This window comes from Thamnophis sirtalis, unplaced genomic scaffold (assembly GCF_051295495.1).
Source record: "Thamnophis sirtalis isolate CommonGarterSnake01/CBP01778 unplaced genomic scaffold, rThaSir2_p1.2 scaffold_6, whole genome shotgun sequence".
In the NCBI taxonomy this organism is placed as follows: Eukaryota; Metazoa; Chordata; class Lepidosauria; order Squamata; family Natricidae; genus Thamnophis; species Thamnophis sirtalis.
The window spans coordinates 130417421-130439544 of NW_028261386.1; the positions used below are offsets into that span (position 1 = coordinate 130417421).

At 42.6% G+C, this 22124-nt stretch overlaps 1 protein-coding gene across 1 annotated transcript in view; it reads right to left on the reverse strand.

The window, feature by feature from the left end:
- Window positions 1-13112, reverse strand: part of MLIP (muscular LMNA interacting protein) — a 59675-nt gene extending 46563 nt beyond the window's left edge. The window contains exon 1 of the mRNA XM_087718956.1: window positions 12688-13112. Within this exon, the coding sequence (XP_087575082.1) occupies window positions 12688-12753 (66 nt within the window). The 5' untranslated portion in view covers window positions 12754-13112. The remainder of the gene's footprint in view (window positions 1-12687) is intronic.
- Between the last annotated feature and the right edge of the window lie 9012 nt (window positions 13113-22124).

The window sequence follows — 22124 nt, forward strand, 5'->3', positions numbered from 1 at the left end:
AGCAGTTAGACTTATATACCGCTTCATAGGGCTTTCAGCCCTCTCTCAGCGGTTTACAGAGTCAGCTTATCGCCCCCACTGTCTGGGTCCTCATTTCACCCACCTCGGAAGGATGGAAGGCTGAGTCAACCCTGAGCCGGTGAGATTTGAACCGCCGAACTGCAGATAACAGTCAGCTGGAGTGGCTGCAGTACAGCACTCTAACCACTGCGCCACCTCGGCTCTAGAAGAATGGATAGGATGCAATCACAATTTTCAGTGGCGAACAGTCTGCCTTGGAAACTGTTTTATCACTTCCATTGATCTGATCAAGCTGGTGACTCACTGTTGAATTATCACTGACAAAATAGTAAGTCCCATTCGATGATAGATGAAGAAATAATTGAAAACTGTGTCGGCGAGAAAGCAAAAGGATTGTCATAAAAACGTTACGTTTCTGACATGATATATATGCCAGAGCTGCGGATGTGCTAGGAAAAGCTATAATTTAAAGTATCACAATGCACAAGTGGGCAGGTTGAAAATGACATCAAAGCAATTTAAGCAGAAGTATTACTCAGAACCTCTAACATCTTAATAACTCCAATTCGCTCTGTTAATTATTATAAGGAGGCCATTGTGTCCATTGTCATTTAGGCAACCCTTTCAGCATACATGAGGGCTCAAAATAAAAGGTCTCAAAATTGAAAAGCTCTCTCTCAACAGAGGGGGGGGGGGATACGACACCATCTCTCTCCAGTCTACAACACAGTCCTTTCAACAGTTCCAAGAAGGCTCCACACCAATTTACACCACTCAGATGACCCTGATGAGCAGTGGTGGGTTTCAAAAATTGTTCGAACCTACTCTGTGGGCAATGTCCCCTCTAATTTTTTTTTCAGTGTGAGCAGAAAAGTTTAGTGTTTGAGCGGCCCATTTTCATGCCTGAGCACCTGAATTCTTTTCACAGATGTTACCTAAGACAACAATGAAATCAGTATTATTTGAAACTCAAAGTTATGTTTATTCAAGGTACCCGCTTAATTAAAAGTGTTATATAATATCAGTATCACTTAACAACGCTCCTGCTTAGCAACCAAAATGTTGGCTTTAGGAACTCTGGCATTTGAAGTGCGCAAGTCTTAAAGCTGTCAGGTTACCAGATCCTTGCAACTCTAACCCTTTAGGAAAAAAAACCCAGGGGTGTTCAAAGTTGACAGCTTTAAGACTTGTGTGCTCTATTGTCTTTTGCTCCACTTTTTCATTCTCTATTTTTAGTTGTTGCTCTAAGCTTAAAGTAGAACCCAAAGAAGAAGCAATTGTGATTTCACATTGATGCAGTTCCCGTGTTAGTTGGATAACCTCAAGCCTCATTCCTTCAAATTCTCTGCTATGACTTTGCTCTTTTGGGATAGCTCTTCCTTCAGCTGGGCAAATTTGCAGGTCAACATTTTTTTTTGTAATAAATCATGGAGCACATTAATACCAATCTCTCTGTAACATAATTTCCTCCTGTTACCTTCCTAAGGAATCCCATACTGTAGCAGTGTTTCAGAAACCCATTGCCTTATGTCACAGTTAAAACAGTCCTGCCTGAAGTTGGAGTATTAATCAGGAATCCTTGTATTCAACCAAATAACATCTAATTGATGATTTCCTGTATTTTCTTTGAAACCAGCCAACAACAATGTACAAATATGATCAAGTAAGGCTGCTTTTAGAAAATAGTTTGAATTGCTAAAGATCTGCAGGTTAGGGTACAAATTCCACAAAATGTGTACGACGCCAAGACACCTCCAATTTTACGTGGAAGAAAACCCGAATAACCAAAGACCTACATATATACTCCTGGAAACACCAAGCCTGAAGTAGCCTGAAGCAGCCTGAAGATGACGAATGAGACTTCGTCGAAACGTCGCCAAGACATCTCCAATTCTACGCGGGAGAAAACCCGAATAACTAGAAACCTACATACTAACACCCGCGAAAACCTCAGAAAACAAATATATGTATGTATATATGTATGTATGTATGTATGTGTGTGTGTGTGTGTGTGTGTGTGTATGTATGTGTATGTGTATGTGTATGTGTATGTGTATGTGTATGTGTATGTGTATGTGTATGTGTATGTGTATGTGTATGTGTATGTGTATATATCAGGGCTGGGTTTCGACCGGTTCGCACCGGTCCCTGCGATCCGGTTGGTCGCCGAACCCGGAAGTAAGTAACTTCCGGGAATGGCGAAGGCCCCCCCCCCCGCGCCCACGCACGCCCGCACACCCGCGCCCGCTCCTTACCCGGTTTTTTCGAATTTCGCGCTTTCCACGCATGCGCAGAACGCCTGCGCGATCCTCCAGGAGCAGCTGGAGCATCGCACAGACGCTAGTACGCATGCACGTGCTGCGCGTGTGCACGCGCACGCCACGTGCGTGCGCGAGGACGCCGCGTGCATGCGCGAGGACACCGCCGGCCTCGTTCCAACCGATCCAGTTGGATCGGGGCGAGAAACCCACCCCTGGTATATATATATGTGTGTGTGTGTGTGTGTGTGTGTGTGTGTGTGTGTCTATACACACACACACACACACACACAATCAAATTTTAATATACTTCCTTCCAGATCCCCATTTTGAGGCAAAATAGTTTCTTAGAAGAATTATATGCATTTGTTTTCAAAAACACTATTTGGAGTTAGAGAATTGCATTTTTATTCTTACAGTTTTTTAGAAACATAGGGAAGAACAGCAAAATAATTATTCTCAGCATCTTCATTTGTAATCAGCCTGTTTGCAGCTAAAAACCCAAATTCACCACATTTTGTCCCAATTCCAAATATCAACATTTTTTTCTTAGGGAAGGCATCTATAAATTACTTTGAGAACTAGGATGTCAAGATGCTACAATGTAAGATTGATAATAGATGAATGTAGTTATCTTCCTTTTCAAAAAGTGCCTTTATAGCCAAACCAATTTGCCAGAACTACTGCAAAGTGCTTTAGAGCTAATAGTCAGAAGGCAGCCAACTGGATATGATTCCAGCCAGAAAGAAAGCTCCCTCCATCATTATCAATCTCTGGAAAGTTCAATGAAGAAGTGTTAAAAGTTGGGGAAGTGTAGCTTGGGAAAAAAATGAAGGAAAGACAGGACAGTTCTTTCTTTAATAGCACTTTGATCTATACTACTTCAATAGAGCCGAGGTGGCGCAGTGGTTAAATGCAGCACTGCAGCTTACTTCAGCTGACTGCAGTTCTGCAGTTCGGCTGTTCAAATCTCACCGGCTCAGAGATTGAGGATCATTTTTCCCAACAAAGAGCTGAGTTCATTTCTGCTTACCTATCCATGACTGCCTCATTGGATAAAGATGGGGCTACCCTTGAAAAGCATTCGGAGACTGCAACTAGTCCAGAATGCAGCCGCGTGAGCGATATTGGGTGCACCTAGGTGCACCCATGTTACACCTATCCTCCGCGAGCTGCACTGGTTACCTATTGGTCTCCGGATGCAATTCAAGGTGTTGGTTATTACCTTTAAAGCCCTACATGGCTTAGGACCAGCATACCTGCGAGACCACCTCCTGCCACACTCCTCCCAACGGCCGGTAAGATCCCACAGGGTGGGCCTCCTCCAGATGCCATCAGCCAGACAATGTCGGCTGGCGGCTCCCCGGAGGAGAGCCTTCTCTGTGGCTGCCCCGATCCTTTGGAATGAACTACCGCCAGAAATCTGGACCTCACCCACTCTCATGGCCTTCAGGAAAGCTACCAAGACCTGGCTATTCCGACAGGCCTGGGACTGTTGACTTCATTGCTGAAGTCCAGCCCCAACTGAAGTGAATGTATTGGTGTTGTTTTTTAACTTGTTTATTTTTATTTTTTATTTTATTTTATTTCTCTTTCTGTAAGCTGCCCCGAGTCCTCCGGGATTGGGCGGCCTATAAATAAAATTAAACTTCAAACTTCAAACAAGGCAACGAAGCCTCTCACTCTGGATTTTACTTTTTTTCCCTCTTTATTGTGGTCACAGTTCAGCAAAGGATTTGACTTTAGAAAAGTCTAAGTGCTTTTCAGACCATCTATAGTTGCTCTAAGTTCTGGCAACTCAACTAACATTTCAGCAAGGGGAAGAAAACAACAGGAGAAATAGCCCTTTCTGCTTTCCAACACCCCGTGATAATGTCTTATTGACAAATTGATAAGCTGCTTAGTGTCTACAAAGAGCCCTCAAGGCAGCTGTTTACACAAATTAAAACTGGGCTAAAAACTGAAAACTCTACTAAAAGGCGTAATAAAAAAACAGGAAAACACTCAGGGCATCTCTGATTTCATTACTAGCAATTAGACTTATATACCTCTTCATAGGGCTTTCAGCCCTCTCTAAGAGGTTTACAGAGTCAGCATATCGCCCCCACAATCCGGGTCCTCATTTTTACCCACCTCGGAAGGATGGAAGGCTGAGTCAACCCTGAGCCGGTGAGATTTGAACCGCTGAACTGCAGATAACAGTCAGCTGAAGTGGCCTGCAGTACTGCACCCTAACCACTGCGCCACCTCGGCTCTTAATTGCTTAATTGCTGTTTATTCCCCTCTGTCAAATCTGCAAGCTTCAATCTTTAGCGTAAATAAAAAGGTTGTGAACATTATTTCTCATTTCCTCCCTCATCTCCCAAAACGGCAAGTATTTCATAAGATCCGAATAGCTTCATCTCATCCAATTGCTAGAAGTAAACCACAGTGTTTATCTAGCTGTTAAATGAAATATATACATCTTTAGAGAAAAGAAAGAGCCATACAGGACCTTTATAAGTATCGTATCAGGGGGTCATATGTCCAAGATGGAACAAGGGCAAAAAAAATTTAAATTAATTATTTTAAATTAGATTAACAATGAATTAATAAATTACATTGATTCAGCTCCATAAGGTAGTCCTCAACGTATGACCAGAATGGATCCTAAAATTTCCATTGCTCATTCCCATGACCATGGGGATGTTGCAACAGTCATAAATGTGAAAACCAGCCATAGTATTCAGAATTGTAACTTCAAACAGTCACTACATGGATGGTTGGAAGTTGAGCACTACCAGTATATAATACTTTTTTCTTCATTTAGTGCCTGAAAACTATTTGGAGGGGTACATGGTTCTAACCCTAAGAAGATGCTCCATAAATTAATTTGCAAGAGTTCAGCTTAGCTGTAACAACCTCTTCTGTAGGTGTGGCCTGCTTTCTGGGTCCACTGGTGGAACCTCTTCTAACCGGTTTGGTAGATTTGATGAACCGGTTCTACCGAATAGGTGCAAACTGGTAGGAACCCACCTCTGGTGCTCCTGTTGCTGATTTGCAGCAAAAAAAGTAATCTATTTATAGCAGACTACCCAGTAGCTACACATTTAGGCAAATAATGATGACCTTACATTTTGAGCAACTTGGATGGATTTATGGGTGTCCTTGATATTCTGCACCTTTTGGTCCCAATCCAGAGATTTGTTCCACCAAGAAATGTGTGTGCTTTGAATGGAAGGCATGCATCAGTTTGCCCAGCAGATCAACATTGCAAACGCCTTACTACTCCCTTTTTGTGGTAGCGTCCAACAGCCATGTTGTCTTGAATGTTTAGGATAGATGTGCCAGAAAGTAACTTTATCTCCAACCAAAGCCTGCTTCAGTTCCTCCCTCGGTCATCCTAGGAAGCCCAACCCAGTTACTTAGTCATGTGAAAATGCAGGGCAAAGAAAATATGGGAAATAGTTTCACTGCATTCCCTGGATGCAACACATCAAGTGGAACTTTCATATTTAACTCTTCTTTTACCCCAACCTCTACTGGAGAAGTTCAGTTGCAAAACAGTCAAACCTGGAAATGATTGACCCAACACTTGCAGTCATGACCCAAAGTTTGTTTATAATCAAAAGGGATATTCGAATGGAAAGCACTCATTTGGCAGCAAATCAGAGGTGGGTTCCTACCAGTTCGCACCTATTCGGTAGAACCAGTTCATCAAATCTATCGAACCGGTTAGAAGAGGCTCAACCAGTGGACCCGGAAAGCAGGCCACACTACAGAAGAGGTCCCAAACGTTTTTGAAACCCACCACTGGTCCTTGGATAGGATTATTCTACACTATCATGCTCATATTTATAAAACTCAGTGCCTCTGTGAAAGGTAAGGATGACTCCTGCGTTTGTGGTGCAATCAGAACATTGCGTGTGTTGAAGTTGTTTTAACGCAAACCAAAGATGCCTTTTAAAAAACAAGTTTGCATCCTATTCTTATGCATGCCAGTGCTGTGTGTGAGGTAATTTAAGGTGGTTCTGACAAGTGTTGTCGGCATCTTCATATCCAGTCACATGGGCGGCAAGCCACTCCCATCCGGTCACATGGGCAGCCAGCCACTCCCACAAAGGAGGCCACACCCACAGAGTAGGTTCGAACAATTTTTGCAACCCACCATCACAGCAAATGTACAAGTAGCCCTCAACTTACAATTGTTTATTTAGTCACTGAAGTTACAACGGCACTGAAAAAATTAACTTAGGACCGTTTTTCACACTTATGACCATTGCAGCATCCCCCAAGGTCATGTGATTAAAATTCTGATGTTTGGCAACTGGTATTTATCACAGTTGCAGTGTCCTGGGGTCATGTGATCACCTTTTGCGACCTTCTGATAAGCAAAGTCAATGGGGAAGCCAGATGCATTAATAACCACATTACTAACTTAACAATAGCAGAGGTTCACTGCAACAAGGAAGATCGTAAAATGGGGCAACGCTCACAACGGTCTCACTTTGCAACAGAAATGTTGGGCTTCATTGTGGTAGTCAAGGGAAGAAACAAGGATAATAGCAATAGCAATAGCAGTTCGACTTATATACCGCTTCATAGGGCTTTCAGCCCTCTCTAAGCGGTTTACAGAGTCAGTACATTGCCCCCACAGTCTGGGTCCTCATTTCACCCACCTCGGAAGGATGGAAGGCTGAGTCAACCTTGAGCCGGTGAGATTTGAACCGCCGAACTGCAGATAACAGTCAGCTGAAGTGGCCTGCAGTACTGCACTCTAACCACTGCGTCACCTTGGCTCAAATAAGATCATAGCATTTCTACCGGAGAAAACCCAAATGAGGAATGGTGTTTGCTCTCTCTTAAGAGAAATCACACCATCAGCCATCAGGGAGTTATGACAGCAGAAGCTCCCCACCACAGATGAGGTCCTAATTATCCAAAAGAGATTAAAATATCACAATTAATTTCCCTGGAGGGCGAGATGCGTCAGGGTTGACAAAGAGAACCAGTTGTAAGAACAGATAAAGGACTCTTTGAATTAATATTCAGACTGAACATTCACGTGTTTGTGAACTTGTTTAAAGATGTCGACCGTTAGTATGTTCAAAATGCTAATTTCTGGCTAGTGTACTGAATCCTGATTTAGTACAGAAAGATCAGGCATACATTGTAATCCATTTGTGAAATAATAATTTGCACTCCACTCTCTACTCCACCCTTGCAAAAAGGGATAACCTGCTAAATTGGGTATCAAGAATTCCTAAATAAATATGTTAGAATATGTCCGGTTTTTTTTACATGTGCAATCATATTACATTAAAATCTAACACCCTCATCAAGCCTAATATACATCCCTCCCTCCCACCCACCCTCCCACCCAGCCACCCCCCCCAGCCTTCCCAGAACCCATACACGGTATAAATCTTTAACAAAAACAGTCTAAAATATATTGGAAAAAAGAATAGAAAATTGATAACATCTTTACATTGAAGTTAGCTCCATCTTGCTAGGCTAACTTTAAAAATTTATATCATTCCTGATCTTAATCATAAGCTATCTGGAATTTCTTAGTCCCATATTTATTTTGTATATAATCAATCCATTTTTTCCAGTCTGTTTTATAGTCTTCGGGATTTAGTGATCAATAGGAACTCTTGACATGCTCTAATATCTTGGGGGGAAAAAACAGTAATTTATCTTTAAGAAAGGCGATAATATTTGTATTTATTAGTTTGTCAAACATGTACAAGATAGCAGGTAGAAATATAAACATGGATATAAATGAAACAAATGAATGCAAATAGATGGGGACTGTAGGACAGGAACATTAGGCATGCTGGTATGCTTATGCACACACCTTTTACTTACACACCCTCTTAGGAATGGGATGAGGTCCAGAGGTGGGTTCCTACCAGTTCGCACCTATTCGGTAGAACCGGTTCGTCAAATCTACCGAACCGGTTAGAAGAGGTTCCACCAGTGGACCCGGAAAGCAGGCCCCACCTACAGAAGAGGTTCCAAACATTTTTGAAACCCACCACTGATGAGGTCCATGGCAGATAGTTTAAGGTTGAAGCTGTGAGGGTTAGAGGATATAACAAGGGAGTCAGTTGGAGCATTCCAGGCACTGACCACTCTGTTGCTTAAGTCGCGTTTTCTGCAATCGAGTTTGGAGCGTGTTTTGTATGGTATTAATGACAGAATCTCATCAGAAAAAAGCCACATTTCATGAAAGAATTGCAACTGCCCCCAATTCCACAAATAGAAAACAATCTCACCGGCAGTTGAATCCTTGTTTCTATTTCAGCAGTAGGACAGAGTCCTTAAGAATACCTGACAGGGGAAACTTACCTTACAGGATGTAGGATTGATCACCATTGCCTGAAATTGCTACCCTGCAACTCTGAGGACAAGGGATTCGGTCTCTCAGTTCAGTCAGAGTCGTTGAAGTTGTTTGTCCTAAGACGACAAACCCGGATAGCAATTTCAGGCAATCATGATCAGTTCTACACCCTGTAAAGTATTAGCAGATTTTTTAAATTATTTTTTCCCTTCTACAACACCTTACAGTCATTACATCAACATTGTTATGTCATCATCCCTGTACATGTCTATAATATTTCGCTTCTATATTTACACACCTTTATACACAGTTCTATATATATTTATATATATAGTTTTTTGGCTTAATTAATTTTATTCTTGTTTTGCAGCCATTTGTACCAATTGTTCCAAATTTCATAATATTCCGACTCTTCTTTATCTTTTAATTTGAGTGTTAATTTGTCCATCTCTGCACAATCCAAAGTTTCTTTAATCACTAATTCATCCGAGGGGGGTATTATTTTGTTTCCAGTATTGGGCAAATGCTATTCTAGCTGTAGTTAGCAGATGTGTTAATATGTACTTAATATTTTTTTTGTATATTTCCCTTTGATTATTCCCAGTAGAAAGATTTCGGGTTTGTATTTTATCTGTTCTCCTGTAATTTCTTGCACCCATTTCCAAATTTTTGTCCAATATTTTTGTGTTTCCGGGCAAGTCCACCATATGTGATAATAAGTCCCTTGTACTTTTTTACACTTCCAGTAATCAGTCCTACACCCTGTTAAGTACACTTCCCCTGTCAGGTTAAGGACACTGTCCTACTGCTGAAATAGAAAGGGAAAAAAATTCAACTGCCAGTGAGATTTCTTTCTATTTGTGGAATTGGGGGCAGGGGATGGGGTGGGGGAGGAAATGCCTTCTCTCTTTGGCCAAGAGAGCAACATGTTTATCTTCTGTCTTTGGTTGAGTTTTGAAAGGAACCGTGTCTGTACCCTGTGGTGGGATTCAGCCAGTTCGCACCACTCCGGGAGAACCGGTTGTTAAGTTTCTGAGCAGTTTGGTGAACTGGCTGTTGGGAGAAATCATTAGGGCAGAGAATCAGTTGTTAAATTATCTGAATCCCACTGTCTGTACCAGGGGTGGGTTCCTGCCAGTTCTAAGCTCTTCTATAGAAGAGGTTCCACAAATCTATAGTGCCATTTAGAACCGGTTCCAGCTCCCTACCCCCCCCCCACACACACACATCAAGATGAAGAGCAAGAGGAGGAATTCTGGGAGTTGAAGTCCACAAGTCTTAAAGCTATCAAGTTTGAACACCCCTGGGTTTTTTTTTCTAAATGGTTAGGGGTGCAAGGGTCTTGTAACTTGACAGCTTTAAGACTTGCACACTTCAATGCCAGAGTTCCTGAGCCAACATTTTGGTTGCTTATCAAGAGCGTTGTTAAGTGAGTTTCACCACATTTTACAAATTGGCCATGCCCACCCAGTCACATGGCTGGCAAGCCACTCCCACCCAGTCTCATGACCGGCAAGCCACTCCCACAAAGCAGGCCACACCTACAGAAGAGGTTCTAAAAAAATTTGGAACCCACCACTGGTCTGTACCCAATGCCCAATTCTCATAGCATGCTCAGAAATTTTAGTCTAACATCATGCGGGCATTATTATTATTTTTCTTTAAATGATCTCTCGGCCTACAGGATCACATACACTAAGCTGGGCAGAATGGAGATTCAGATGCTTTTATAATGCTAATAATCTGTTTGCATCGGTATATTGCTTTATATACCAACAGCAAACAGCTCAAATCATCGTCAACGGAAGTTTAACAGACCCTTTTCAAATCGGAAAAGGTACAAGACAGGGCTGTCCTTTGTCCCCACTATTGTTCATTATAACTTTGGAAGTATTGTTGAATAAAATACGGGGCTTGGATGGTCTAAAAGGGATCAAGATTAGGCAGCAAGAATACAGAGTCCGCGCTTTTGCGGATGATTTGGTCATAATATTGGAACAACCGCAGGAATCTAGTATGGTTTTAATGAATACGATTAATCAATATGGTCAAGTGTCTGGTTTTAAAATAAACTTAAACCAAAATATTAGCTATAAATATGAATACTAAACAAAAGGAAGAACTAGGAGGGATGCTAGGATGTGAGGTAGTCAAAAAAGTCAAATATCTTGGGGTTAGTATTTTAGCCTCAAACGGGAAATTATATAAGCACAATTATGAACCACTTTGGCGGAGTATACAGATAGAGTTGAAAAAATGGGAAAAATTGTTCGACCTGTGAATAGAACCCAGCGCCTGCCACAGAGAAGTTGCAAGGAAAGTTATAGCAATAGCAGTAGACTTATATACCGCTTAATAGGGCTTTCAGCCCTCTCTAAGCGGTTTACAGAGAGTCAGCATATCACCCCCAACAACAATCTGGGTCCTCATTTTACCCACCTTGGAAGGATGGAAGGCTGAGTCAACCCTGAGCCGGTGAGATTTGAACCGCTGAACTGCTGATCTAGCAGTAGCCTGCAGTGCTGCATTTAACCACTGCGCCACCTTGGCTCTTAGTTGGCTCTAAGTTCTTAAAGTCTGATTCACATGTGCATTTCCCTTATTTTTCATTCTAGAGCCAGCCCCACCATTAGGTAAAATGCAAGTCCCCGACTTAACAATAATCCATTTAGTGACCATTCAAAGTTACAATGGCAGCATTTAACAATTGAGGAGGAAGCTTTCAATATATAAGGAACAGATGTAAAGCGGCCCACTTCCGTTTTCATATTTAAATTGTTGGAGTCTATTAAAAGTATTGAAGTAGGAACAACGGTTTTACTAACCTATACATACTACAAAGAGCAGTCCAGGATTAAGCATAATCAGGTATGCAAAAAGCTGGGCAACCAGTAGGTGGCAGTAAAGTTTTGTTATCTGACATCTGCTACTATCTAGCAGTTGTCTGGAGTTTTGCAGCCCAGAGATAGAGGCAGGCAGTTCTGTTTATAACAGAAAAGCGATAACTCCAGGGCTTATTATTATGACAATCTTGTTTAAGGATGTGATACTATTTCTAATTTGTCATTCAATATGAGTGACTGCAAAGTTTCTCTCCCTCTCCCTCCCTCCCTCCCTCCCTCTCCCTCCCTCCCTCCCTCCCTCTCTCTCTTCCCACCCACCCTCCTTTCTCCTTATCAAGGATTGGCCTACTGCCAATTACCTCCACACGACCTATTAGATCTCATCGATTAGGCCTCCTCCGAGTTCCATCTGCTGGTCAATGCCGACTGGCAACCACGCGGAGGAGAGCCTTCTCGGTGGTAGCTCCGACCCTATGGAACGATCTCCCCGTGGAGATTCGTGCTCTCACCACCCTCCAGACCTTCCGCGCAGCCCTCAGAATCTGGCTATCCTGTCAGGCCTGGGGCTAAGATTGTAACCCGCCCGAATGGTATGAATGTTGTGTTTTAATTATGTATTGTCTTATATGTAAAAAGTCTGTTTTCCCCCCCTTTCCTTTTTGGATTGTAAGCCGCCCTGAGTCCCCCCAGGGAAAAGGGCTGCATATAAATAAACCTTCTAAATCTAAATCTAATCAATTCCCAGTGTTAGGAATAACAGGGTGCCTCGCTAACCCTGGGAATAACAATTATTGGCCCAAGCAAATTCTATCTTTCCCACTGAAGTTGTAATCAGGAGGGAGCATAAACAAAATGAAACAAGACTTTGTGACACGAATCTTCCCTGATTCTTTTTTCTCATGCCCTTTTGCCTAACACTGAGTGCAGTGTAATTTAGTATTTAGTAAATTGCAGGATTGTTTTAGCCAATTATAGAATGGTTTCATTTTTAGACAACCCCAGACACTCAGCATCAGCAGATCCAGGATTTATCCTCTGAAAAAATTCCTATCCAGGGAAATATCGATTATATAGCTCTTTAATCCCTGCTGAAAGATTATAGCATGATTAGTTTCAACACCCAACAGGCTGACCTGTTAATCATTAAGGTCACTGGAGGAAGTATAAAAATAGCGACTAACTTTTCTTCCCAGCCTCTAGTATCTTAATAATAATAACGCTAAGGAAAATCGCATCCTACCTTCGGATTCCTTTGGGATAACATGTCTTTTGCTGAAGAGACTCTCTTACATTTTCCTATCTCCATTTCCCAGCAAGAGGAAGATTTAAATCCCAAAAAGAAGGAGCTTAGCTGGCTAGGTGTTAGAAGCCATGACTGCCCAGACTCGAGTGGTGAGGCTGGACTGGATCAGAATGCCTGGGTGATAATTTCTTCCCGGCAAGAGTTTCCATTTATAGCTTTAGAAAACTCACAAACAGGAGTCCTCTGGCAGGAAGGCGAGACTCGGGCTTCAGATAACATGAAATGCCCTGTTGGCACTGAACCCGTCGAAACCCAGCATGATTTTGGTTACCTGGAGCTCATTGCTACCACCTTCACTAGAACTTCCTTGGAGAAGCTGGAAGGAATTAGGAGACGGGAGCTTGAGCTAAAAGTCAATCACCTGTCATTTTGAATCATCTTTCACTCACTTTCTCTTAATCCTCTCCAGTGTTGTTGTCGTGGCATGACTATAATTCAGAGGGACATCACGTTGCCATTCCTACCATTGCCGCGCGCGCACAATAGATGGTGTCGCAACCCTCCCCCCCTCCCCAATTCTTTTTTAAAAGTTCAACATTTGAAGGTCAACAGTCTGGGGATTGTTAGTAAAAGAGATGGAAATGTCATCCTCAACCCAGCAGTTCTTGGCACAGGACATGCCAAATCTCTGAATTCCCTTTGTGACTGTAAATTTAAGCATCAGTTTCGGGCTGTCCTCCAGAGGCATATGCTAGAAAAAGAAATATATTTGGATCCGTATATGGGTTTTGCCAGCTTCCATTCCCTGCTGAATCTAGAGCAGTGTTTCTCAACCCTTGGCAACTCTAAGATAAGTGGACTTCAACTCCTAGAATTTCCCAGCCATCAAGCCCTTCCTCCCCCAGGTGTTTAAAAAAAGGGGGAGGAATGAAAGGAATCCCTCACATTCTGTAACATTGCAAAACAACCCACTGGCAAACAGCCTGTAATCTACCACTTTAGGAAGCTTTTATTACAGAAAAGTAGAGGCATTCCCCAACTTTCTGCCATTTCAGCAAAAAAAATTCCATTTTTTCCACGTGTCGATTGCGCTTGGTTGCAAATCTTCTACAATGGATATGTAAGCGCTGAGGAAAGGAAGCAAAGTAATTTAAATGCCTTTGGGGGGAAGAGAGACACATTCCATTCTCAAATCTGCTTTCTCCAGTGATGTAGCTAGATAAACAAGCATGCTATGACCAATTGAAATCTCAAGGTATTTAATTGCTCAACGAGATGGCCTCCGGGAATGGAAAGAAATCAGAGCAACATCTAGAAGCAGAAAGGTCTGGCTGGAAAAGTTAAGAATCTGTTCCTTTAGGTCTGTTTTGATAGTAAATTTTTATCCCTCCCTATTACGTTTTCATTTGAATAGTAATCCTGCAAAAAAAATAATAAATTAAATAGAACTAATGGGCAATTACTTTAGTAGCAAAATTCTTGGCATTCAAAGCACACTTTTGCAAGGAATGAGACAGGAGTAACTGGGATGCATTTTAGGAATGCAACAACTACGTCCTTAAATAGGCAATCATTAGATAAATTTTACTTGCCCAAACAGAAGCCCTCTTAAATGAAAGGAAACAATTAATAAAAGATGTTATAAGATGTTTTATAGATGGCATTTAGATCCTAAAAAGTTGGCTTCTATGTATCCGAACTTACAACCCAAATATTGGAGATGTGATTCTCTCGACGCTACATATTTTCATGTATGGTGGACTTGCAAACAGGTTAAGGCATTTCGGATAAAAAATATGGTGGATTGTGCAAAATGTTCTTTAAAAAAAAGGATAAAGTTTACTCCTCAGTTATTTTTGTTGGGTATAATTACTGATTGTACAGCTGCGGAGATTAATTTGATTTTGCACTTAATAGCCACAGCTAGATTGTTGGTGGCGCAATACTGGAAGAAGGAAGACTTGCCTACAATTCAAGAATGGACATTGAAAGTCACAAATTTAGCCGAGATGGCTAAAATATCAGCATATCTTAAGTACCACTCAAACGAGACTGGAAACTTCATCAAAGCAAACTCTCGGCTGGTTTACCCAGCCCTCCTATATTTGCCTGGTATGGGATGGAGGCTGTGATGTCTTCTTACCCATAGGAGAATAACCTGGCATCCGTTCCTGGCAGATCAAGTCAAGAGTCCAATATTAGCAACCCAGCTGGGAGGGGAGCATTCCCTGGCTGCCTGACAGACTCCAAGATCACTGATAACAACAACAACAACAACCGCACACCCACCAGTTGCTACACCAACTAAAGCAATGTCTTGGAAGTGATCCCCTAACTCCCCACTGGGCATCAGCAGTCATCACTGAGTGGGAACACCTGCCCAATAGTAAGAACATGTTGTCTGAGGTTGGTTTTCCCTGCAGTTCTTCAAACACAATATTGAGTCCTCTTCACTATTTGGGGGCCTTCGTTAACGCCAGGAGAAGAGCAGGGCAGGTTGAACAAGGAGGACCTGGGCGCTGAATGCTATCCAACTGATTTCTGAAAAATAGCATTTTTATCATACTTATCGTATTTGTCCTGCTTTCTAAAAATATCATGGTGTTTCGCAATAGCAGTTAGACTTATATACCGCTTCATAGGGCTTTCAGCCCTCTCTAAGCGGTTTACAGAGTCAGCATATTGCCCCCAACAACAATCCGGGTCCTCATTTCACCCACCTCGGAAGGATGGAAGGCTGAGTCAACCTTGAGCCGGTGAGATTTGAACCGCTGAACTGCAGATAGCAGTCAGCTGAAGTGGCCTGCAGTGCTGCACCCTAACCACTGTGCCACGTCGGCTCATACATTGACATACATTGGAAATGGGGAGGAAGTATCATTTTAGTCCAGGCGGGTGATTGCTACCTTTTGGTCATCACATGCAACGCAAGCGAAACATGCACACCGTGTGCCCGGGCGCATCCGTGCAAACCCTCATGTGCGCCTGGGCCACTGTGGATGCGCGTGCAATCCTCACACATGCATGCCCGCAGCACCTCATCTTAGGCCTGGAAGGCCTACAGCACCAACCTGGAAGCCAAAACAGGGCGCAGGGGCACTGCGCGAGCCCCCCAAATACAATGCGAGCACCACACACACACCCCGCACATAACCCCACCCCCCCATGCATGTGTGAAGACCAGCTGGCCAGCGGGAGGCGTACGCAGTGGAGCTGGGCTGGGGCGATGGCTGGCGTGCCCGCAGAAAGGGCTCTGCGTGCCACCTGTGGCATAGTTCTAAGCAATTAAATCAAGGTGGAATCTAATAGGACCTTTGAGACTAATTGGAGGGTTTTTTTTGGTATATAAAAAAAGCTTCTGACCCCTTCAAATGGGTTGCTCTTGAATGGCTACACGTTGATGCTTTTTATTCTCCTTTCACCATCACATTTGCTGCTTTTAAGTGCTTTCTGGTTTTGTGTGATGCTGATGGAAAAGTGAGGACTGCATTTTTATCAATGAAATCAAATGTCTAAGGCTTGTAACCAATGAACATTTCTTCCCAAATATTGTATAATAGGTCTATAGAAAGATGGGTAGGGATTCTGGTCATTTTTTTCTAAAAACAAAGACATCAGGTTCTGTCCTTTTCCTTGTTTTTGCTTTTCAGATTGTGAAAGATTGATTCTTTGAGCCATTGTTACCTTAATGCTTTTTTTTAAATTTTATTTTATTTTATCAATTTCATATATACATTCACAATTATATGATCTCATAACTGTTATTAATAATATGTATTTATAACAATTTTTCCCTACTGTTGACAATATACTTGAAGATTGCTTTTTTAACATCCCATAGATCCATCTTATCTTACAACGGTCCTACTTCTTCTTCCCTCTTTCCTTCCCTCGTTTCTTCTCTCCTACTCCCCTTCCTTCCCTCCCTCCTTCCCCTTCCCTCCTTCTCTCCTTCCCTCCTTCCTTCCCTCCCTTCTTCCTTCCCTCCTTTCTTTTCTCCTTCTCTCCTTCCTTTCCCTCTTCCTTTCCTCCTTCCTTCCCCCTTCCTTCTCTCCTACATTCCCTCCTTCCTTCCTTAATGCTTTTACTCAACACTTTTTAGTAAGACAGAAAAAGTGTGGATGAAGATAGCAGAGTTCCTTCACCAGCAGCGCATGGAACTTCCTCTGCTTGTATTAAGAACCTTAGCAGTCACTTTGAGCACATTTGGGCCAGAATGCCCTAAGACCAACCAAAGCCCAGGTTCACTCAAAACATGCTCTCACACTATTCCATACAAAGTAGGATCTCTAATCTAGAAAACTATCTGAAATGGCAGTCAAATATCTATTTTTTAATGTCTGTTTTTAAACCTGTATTCTTTTTAATGACTACTGCGTGTTGCCCAAAGTCGCATCTTGTGAGATGGGTGGCTATATAAATTTGATGAATAAATACTGATTCTCTCATCCCAATATCGAGGAGCCCATGCGCAGTGCCTTGCCACACTGTGGAAGAAAATACCATGATGGCTGTGTATCAGTGGTGGGATTCAGCCAGTTCGCACCTATTCGGGAGAACTGGTTGGTAACTTTCTAAGCAGTTTGGAGAACCAGTTGTTGGAAGAAATCTCCTTTTGTTTTTTCCCCACTTTACAGGGCTAATCCTGTAAGGAAGGCAGGAAGGAAACATTCTGGTGTTGTTTCTAGCCTAATCTTTATTGACCTGCTTACAGAAACTGCCTCTTCGGTTAACCCTTATTACATTGTAACACCTAAGGCAGAGCGCCCATCGACCTGAGTGACATTGAGTTGGCCACACCCACCCAGTCACAAGACCACCAAGCCACGCCTACCCAGCTGGTCATTAGGGCAGAGGACTGGTTGTTCAATTATTTGAATCCCACCACTGCTGTGTATGTACTATTTTCCCTTGATGGAAAAGATGCTCTTAGTTTTGGTGGGGGAAAGGATGCTCTTGAGTGTTTATGGGACTATATGATAGCCTATATTAGTGTGCCTAATATACTTAATCAGAAAAACAAAACTCTTCAGCATCTGTGAAATACGGCAGTACAAGTGGCCAACTCCATCGTCTATACTTAATTGGCATGTACGGACACCACATTTTAGAAAACCATTCTATTGGCAGATGCTTACGTTTACTCATTATTTTAACTTTGTGGAATTCTTTGGATTTGCTGCTGCTTTTATCTTCTTAGTATGTGGCTACTGCTTTTATGTCGTTCTTGTTTTATAGTCTGCTATATGAATACATAACGTAGATGAGTATATAAAAAAGCGTCTGCCATAGCTGGATACACTTGTAGTGTCAGGAGAGCTTCCATTTTCTTTCCAAGTGGGTTCTTCAGATGTTTACAAGTGGAATTTCCCATTACCTCTGGCCACTTACCATTCTGGATGGAACGCATTAGAATTGTCATCCAAGCCTATTGGGGAAAGAAGGTGGAAAGGAGCAGAACTTCAGCTCTCATCTCTTTGAGAAAATATATGATTAGATTTTGCACCCTAATTTAACCAGCTGGCATGTAGCTTCCCTGTAAACCAGGGGTGGGTTCTAGCCGGCGTTACTGCCAGTTTTCTCTTGCATGCACTGTGCCCATGCTCGCTGCATGTGCGCTATGCACTTGATGCGTTCTGCATGCACATGCACAGTTCAATAGAAATTGTTCTGCGCATGCACAGAACTCCCAGAAAGGATGGCGGCAGTGACTGTGGCAACCAGGGAACCGGTTCAGGGGTGTGGCCAGCCTGGGTCACTGCCAGTTCTGCAATCCAGGCCGGCATAACCCACTCCCGTTTGGCTGAACTGGGCGGAACTGGTAGAAACTCACCTCTGCTGTAAACGAATTTGTTTAACTCCAAGTGAATGTTCTCATGATTCATAAGTGAGTACAATACTAACTGGGATGCAGATTTAAAGAATCTTTACTTGTAAAATGCTTCTTTCTTGTTAAGGAAACATAATTGATTAAGGTATATGACTTCAGATTCAGGTGACTATGTACACACACGCTAATTCATATTCTAATTTGATTACAATAATGTCAGAAGAGCTACAGTATAAGCCCTGATGTCTATTTTCTTCCATGTGAAACTGGTCCTTGATTCTTCCATCCACAATGATGTTTCCATTCGGCAAGATGTCCCAGCAAAATCCTGGAGGGTTTCTGTTCCTGGCAATTGCCTAAATCTGCAAGATTATTTTCACAGTTTGTAGTGCTTCCTAGTGCTGGTTCCTCAAACTTCCTTTTTTATTTTGAAAAATAAAATCCATTGAAGCAGACTTCAACAGATAATTAGATCTGCAGGAAAAAAAACAATGGCTACCAACCTGCCTTCCAATGAGGACCTGTATACTGCCCGAGTCAAAAATAAGGCTCGGAAAATATCTACAGATCCCTCACATCCTGGACATAAATTGTCTCAACTCCTACCCTCAAAATGACACTATAAAGCAGTGCACACCAGAACAACTAGACACAAGGAAAGTTTTCTCCCGAATGCCATCACTTTGCTAAACAACTAATCCCCAAAACACTGTCAAACTATCTACTAAGACTGTATTACTATTATTCTTGTCTTCCTCCCTAGTATCTATCTCTTCCCACTTATGACTGGAACCATGTTGCTTGTATCTTTCAATTTATATTGTTTTTCTTTGTTTCCTAGTACGATTTAGCAATAGCAATAGCAGTTAGACTTATATACCGCTTCATGGGGCTTTCAGCCCTCTCTAAGCGGTTTACAGAGTTAGCATATTTCCCCCAACAACAATCCGGGTCCTCATTTTACCCACCTCAGAAGGATGGAAGGCTGAGTCAACCCTGAGCCGGTGAGATTTGAACCGCCGAACTGCAGAACTGCAGTCAGCTGAAGTAGCCTGCAGTGCTGCACTCTAACCACTGCGCCACCTCGGCTCTATAAAGATTTGATAGATTATTAGTAATCTTGACCATCACTAAGTGTTGCATCTTTTTTATTCGTGAGAAATGTATTTTATTCTCCTTATGTACCCTGAGAGCATATGCAGCAAAGACAAATCTCTTTTCTTCCTCTCTGCGGTTGTGACGAATGCATTATAATTTCCCCCAGGCACCACTTTCAGAGAAGGTAGAAAACATGCTCCATCTCAACTGTAGTGAACTTTAACCCCTACCTGGTTCCTAAATGGATGGTAGCTGCTGGTCTCAGCTAGCCCAGACATTTACAACATGTGTAGTGTATGTTCTGCTAACCTGTTCAGAATAGAGACAGCCCTGTGTGCAAAACTTGAGAGACCACCTGCTGCCAATCACCTCCACTAGACCAATTAGATCCCACAGACTAGGCCTCCTCCTAATTCCATCCGCCGGCCAGTGTCGACTGGCAACTACCCGGAGGAGAGCCTTCTCTGTGGCTGCTCCGACCCTCTGGAACGAACTCCCCGTGGAGATTCGAACCCTCACCACCCTCCAGGCCTTCCGCAAAGCCCTTAAAACCTGGCTGTTCCGACACACCTGGGGCTAAAGAGCTGTTGCCCCCGTCTCGAATGGCATGACTGTTGTGTGTTTTTAAATTATGCATTGTTATGTTTTGTTTTATTTTTTGTCTGTACCCATTTTCCCTGATTTGAATTGTGAGCCACCCTGAGTCCCCTTCAGGGGAAAAGGGCGGCATACAAATATAATCAATCAATCAATCAACTTCAACAAGTCCTGGAAATTGTAACCTACTTCTTACAAGAGTTAAGCTTCCTGGGTGTCAGGGGGTTGCACGACCTCACGAAAACTGGGAGCCTTCAGAAGAGGGCATCCCTGTTCAGTGCTGCTGATAAAAGAGTCCCTCTCTAACTTATCCTCTGGTGAGGGGCTCCCTGGAACAAGCAAAAAGATGGAGGTGACCATTATCAGGTGATCTTTTTGATCTGTGAATCCTGACAGTGATACAGTTGTCCTCCTCCTCCTCCTAATCCCCTTCCCCTTTCTATTATTTTCATGAAAAAGGCTGAACCATCTAAAACAGTGTTTCTCAACCTTGGCGACTTGAAGTCCTTTTTTTTTTATTTCTTTGGTTTTAATATATTTCAGACTGTGTTTGATAAAAAGCTATACCGTGTACGGGCTCTGGGAAGTCGGGGGGGAATGGAGGTGGGATTCTAGGGGGGAGGGGGAGGGGGGAAATATAGTATGTGCTGGATTTTAAAGTGATTAATATGATTGCACTTGTATACTGTTGCGTTTTTAATTCTAGTGTAAAAATAGGAAGCTGAATATATTGATAGATAGTAGAAATACACCGAAGGGAGGAGCAGAGGGAAAGAAGAAAGAGGGGTAGAGAGGGTGGGAGAGAGGATCAGAGGGAGGGTGAGATGGAAGGGAGGGAGTGTATTGGGAGAGAGGAGTGACAGAGGGGGAGGGGAAGTAGGGTAGAGGGGAATGTTGGAGGGGAGAAAGGAAAGTTGGAGGGGGGTGAAAGAAAGGGTGTATGGAGGGTTGAAGTGGTACATTGGGTTTGTATTTGGGGGAGTATTGTTGACAAGGATGGCTGTGTTTATTGCTCAATGTTATATGGCCCCGGTTATGCACAGTATATATGTGACCGTATGAAATGAAAATGAAAATAAAACATATTTACACTGAGAAACACTGATCTAAAAACTAAAGTACCCAAGATCAGAAAGGCTGAAAATATTTAACTGGGAAGAAGTCTCGTTTCATAATTCCAGAAGTCCCGAGGCTGGCTGTGGTTGGTGAATACTGAGGGAAGTACATTCTGAACATGCTCAGGATCATTCAAATATGTTCCTGAGGAGAGCCTGGTGATCCCTTGGCTGAAATTACACTCTTGCCCCTAGATGGATTTCAACGAAAGGCTCTGGTTATCCTCAGACGTTCCTACCTTTCAACTGACACAAAATCTGAAGCGAAGAGGGAGTGAAAGAGCTTGTGAAAGAGCACATTCCACATTCCTGCAGCAGCAACTGTTCCCATCACTCTTTGGACAATACCGTCTGGGAGGCAGCAGGACAAGGGGATGGCGGTGAAGCTGTGGGGCATCACAAGAGAGAGAAGACCATCCACAGACAGGCTGGGAGGAAGGGTTGCCCAGCGGTTCTGAATGCTACTAACCAGAAGGGCAATTTTGTGGGAGGTGGGATAGATAGATGATATATATATATATAGATATATATATATATAGATAGATAGATAGATAGATAGATAGATAGATAGATAGATAGATAGATAGATAGATAGATGATAGATAGATAGATAGATAGATAGATAGATAGATAGATAGATAGATAGATAGATAGAAAGATAGATAGATAGATAGATAGATAGATAGGGAGATAGGGAGATAGGGAGATAGGGAGATGAGAGGGAGAGAGGGAGAGGAAGAGGGGGAGAGAGAGAGAGAGAGAGAGAGAGAGAGAGAGAGAGAGAGAGAGAGAGA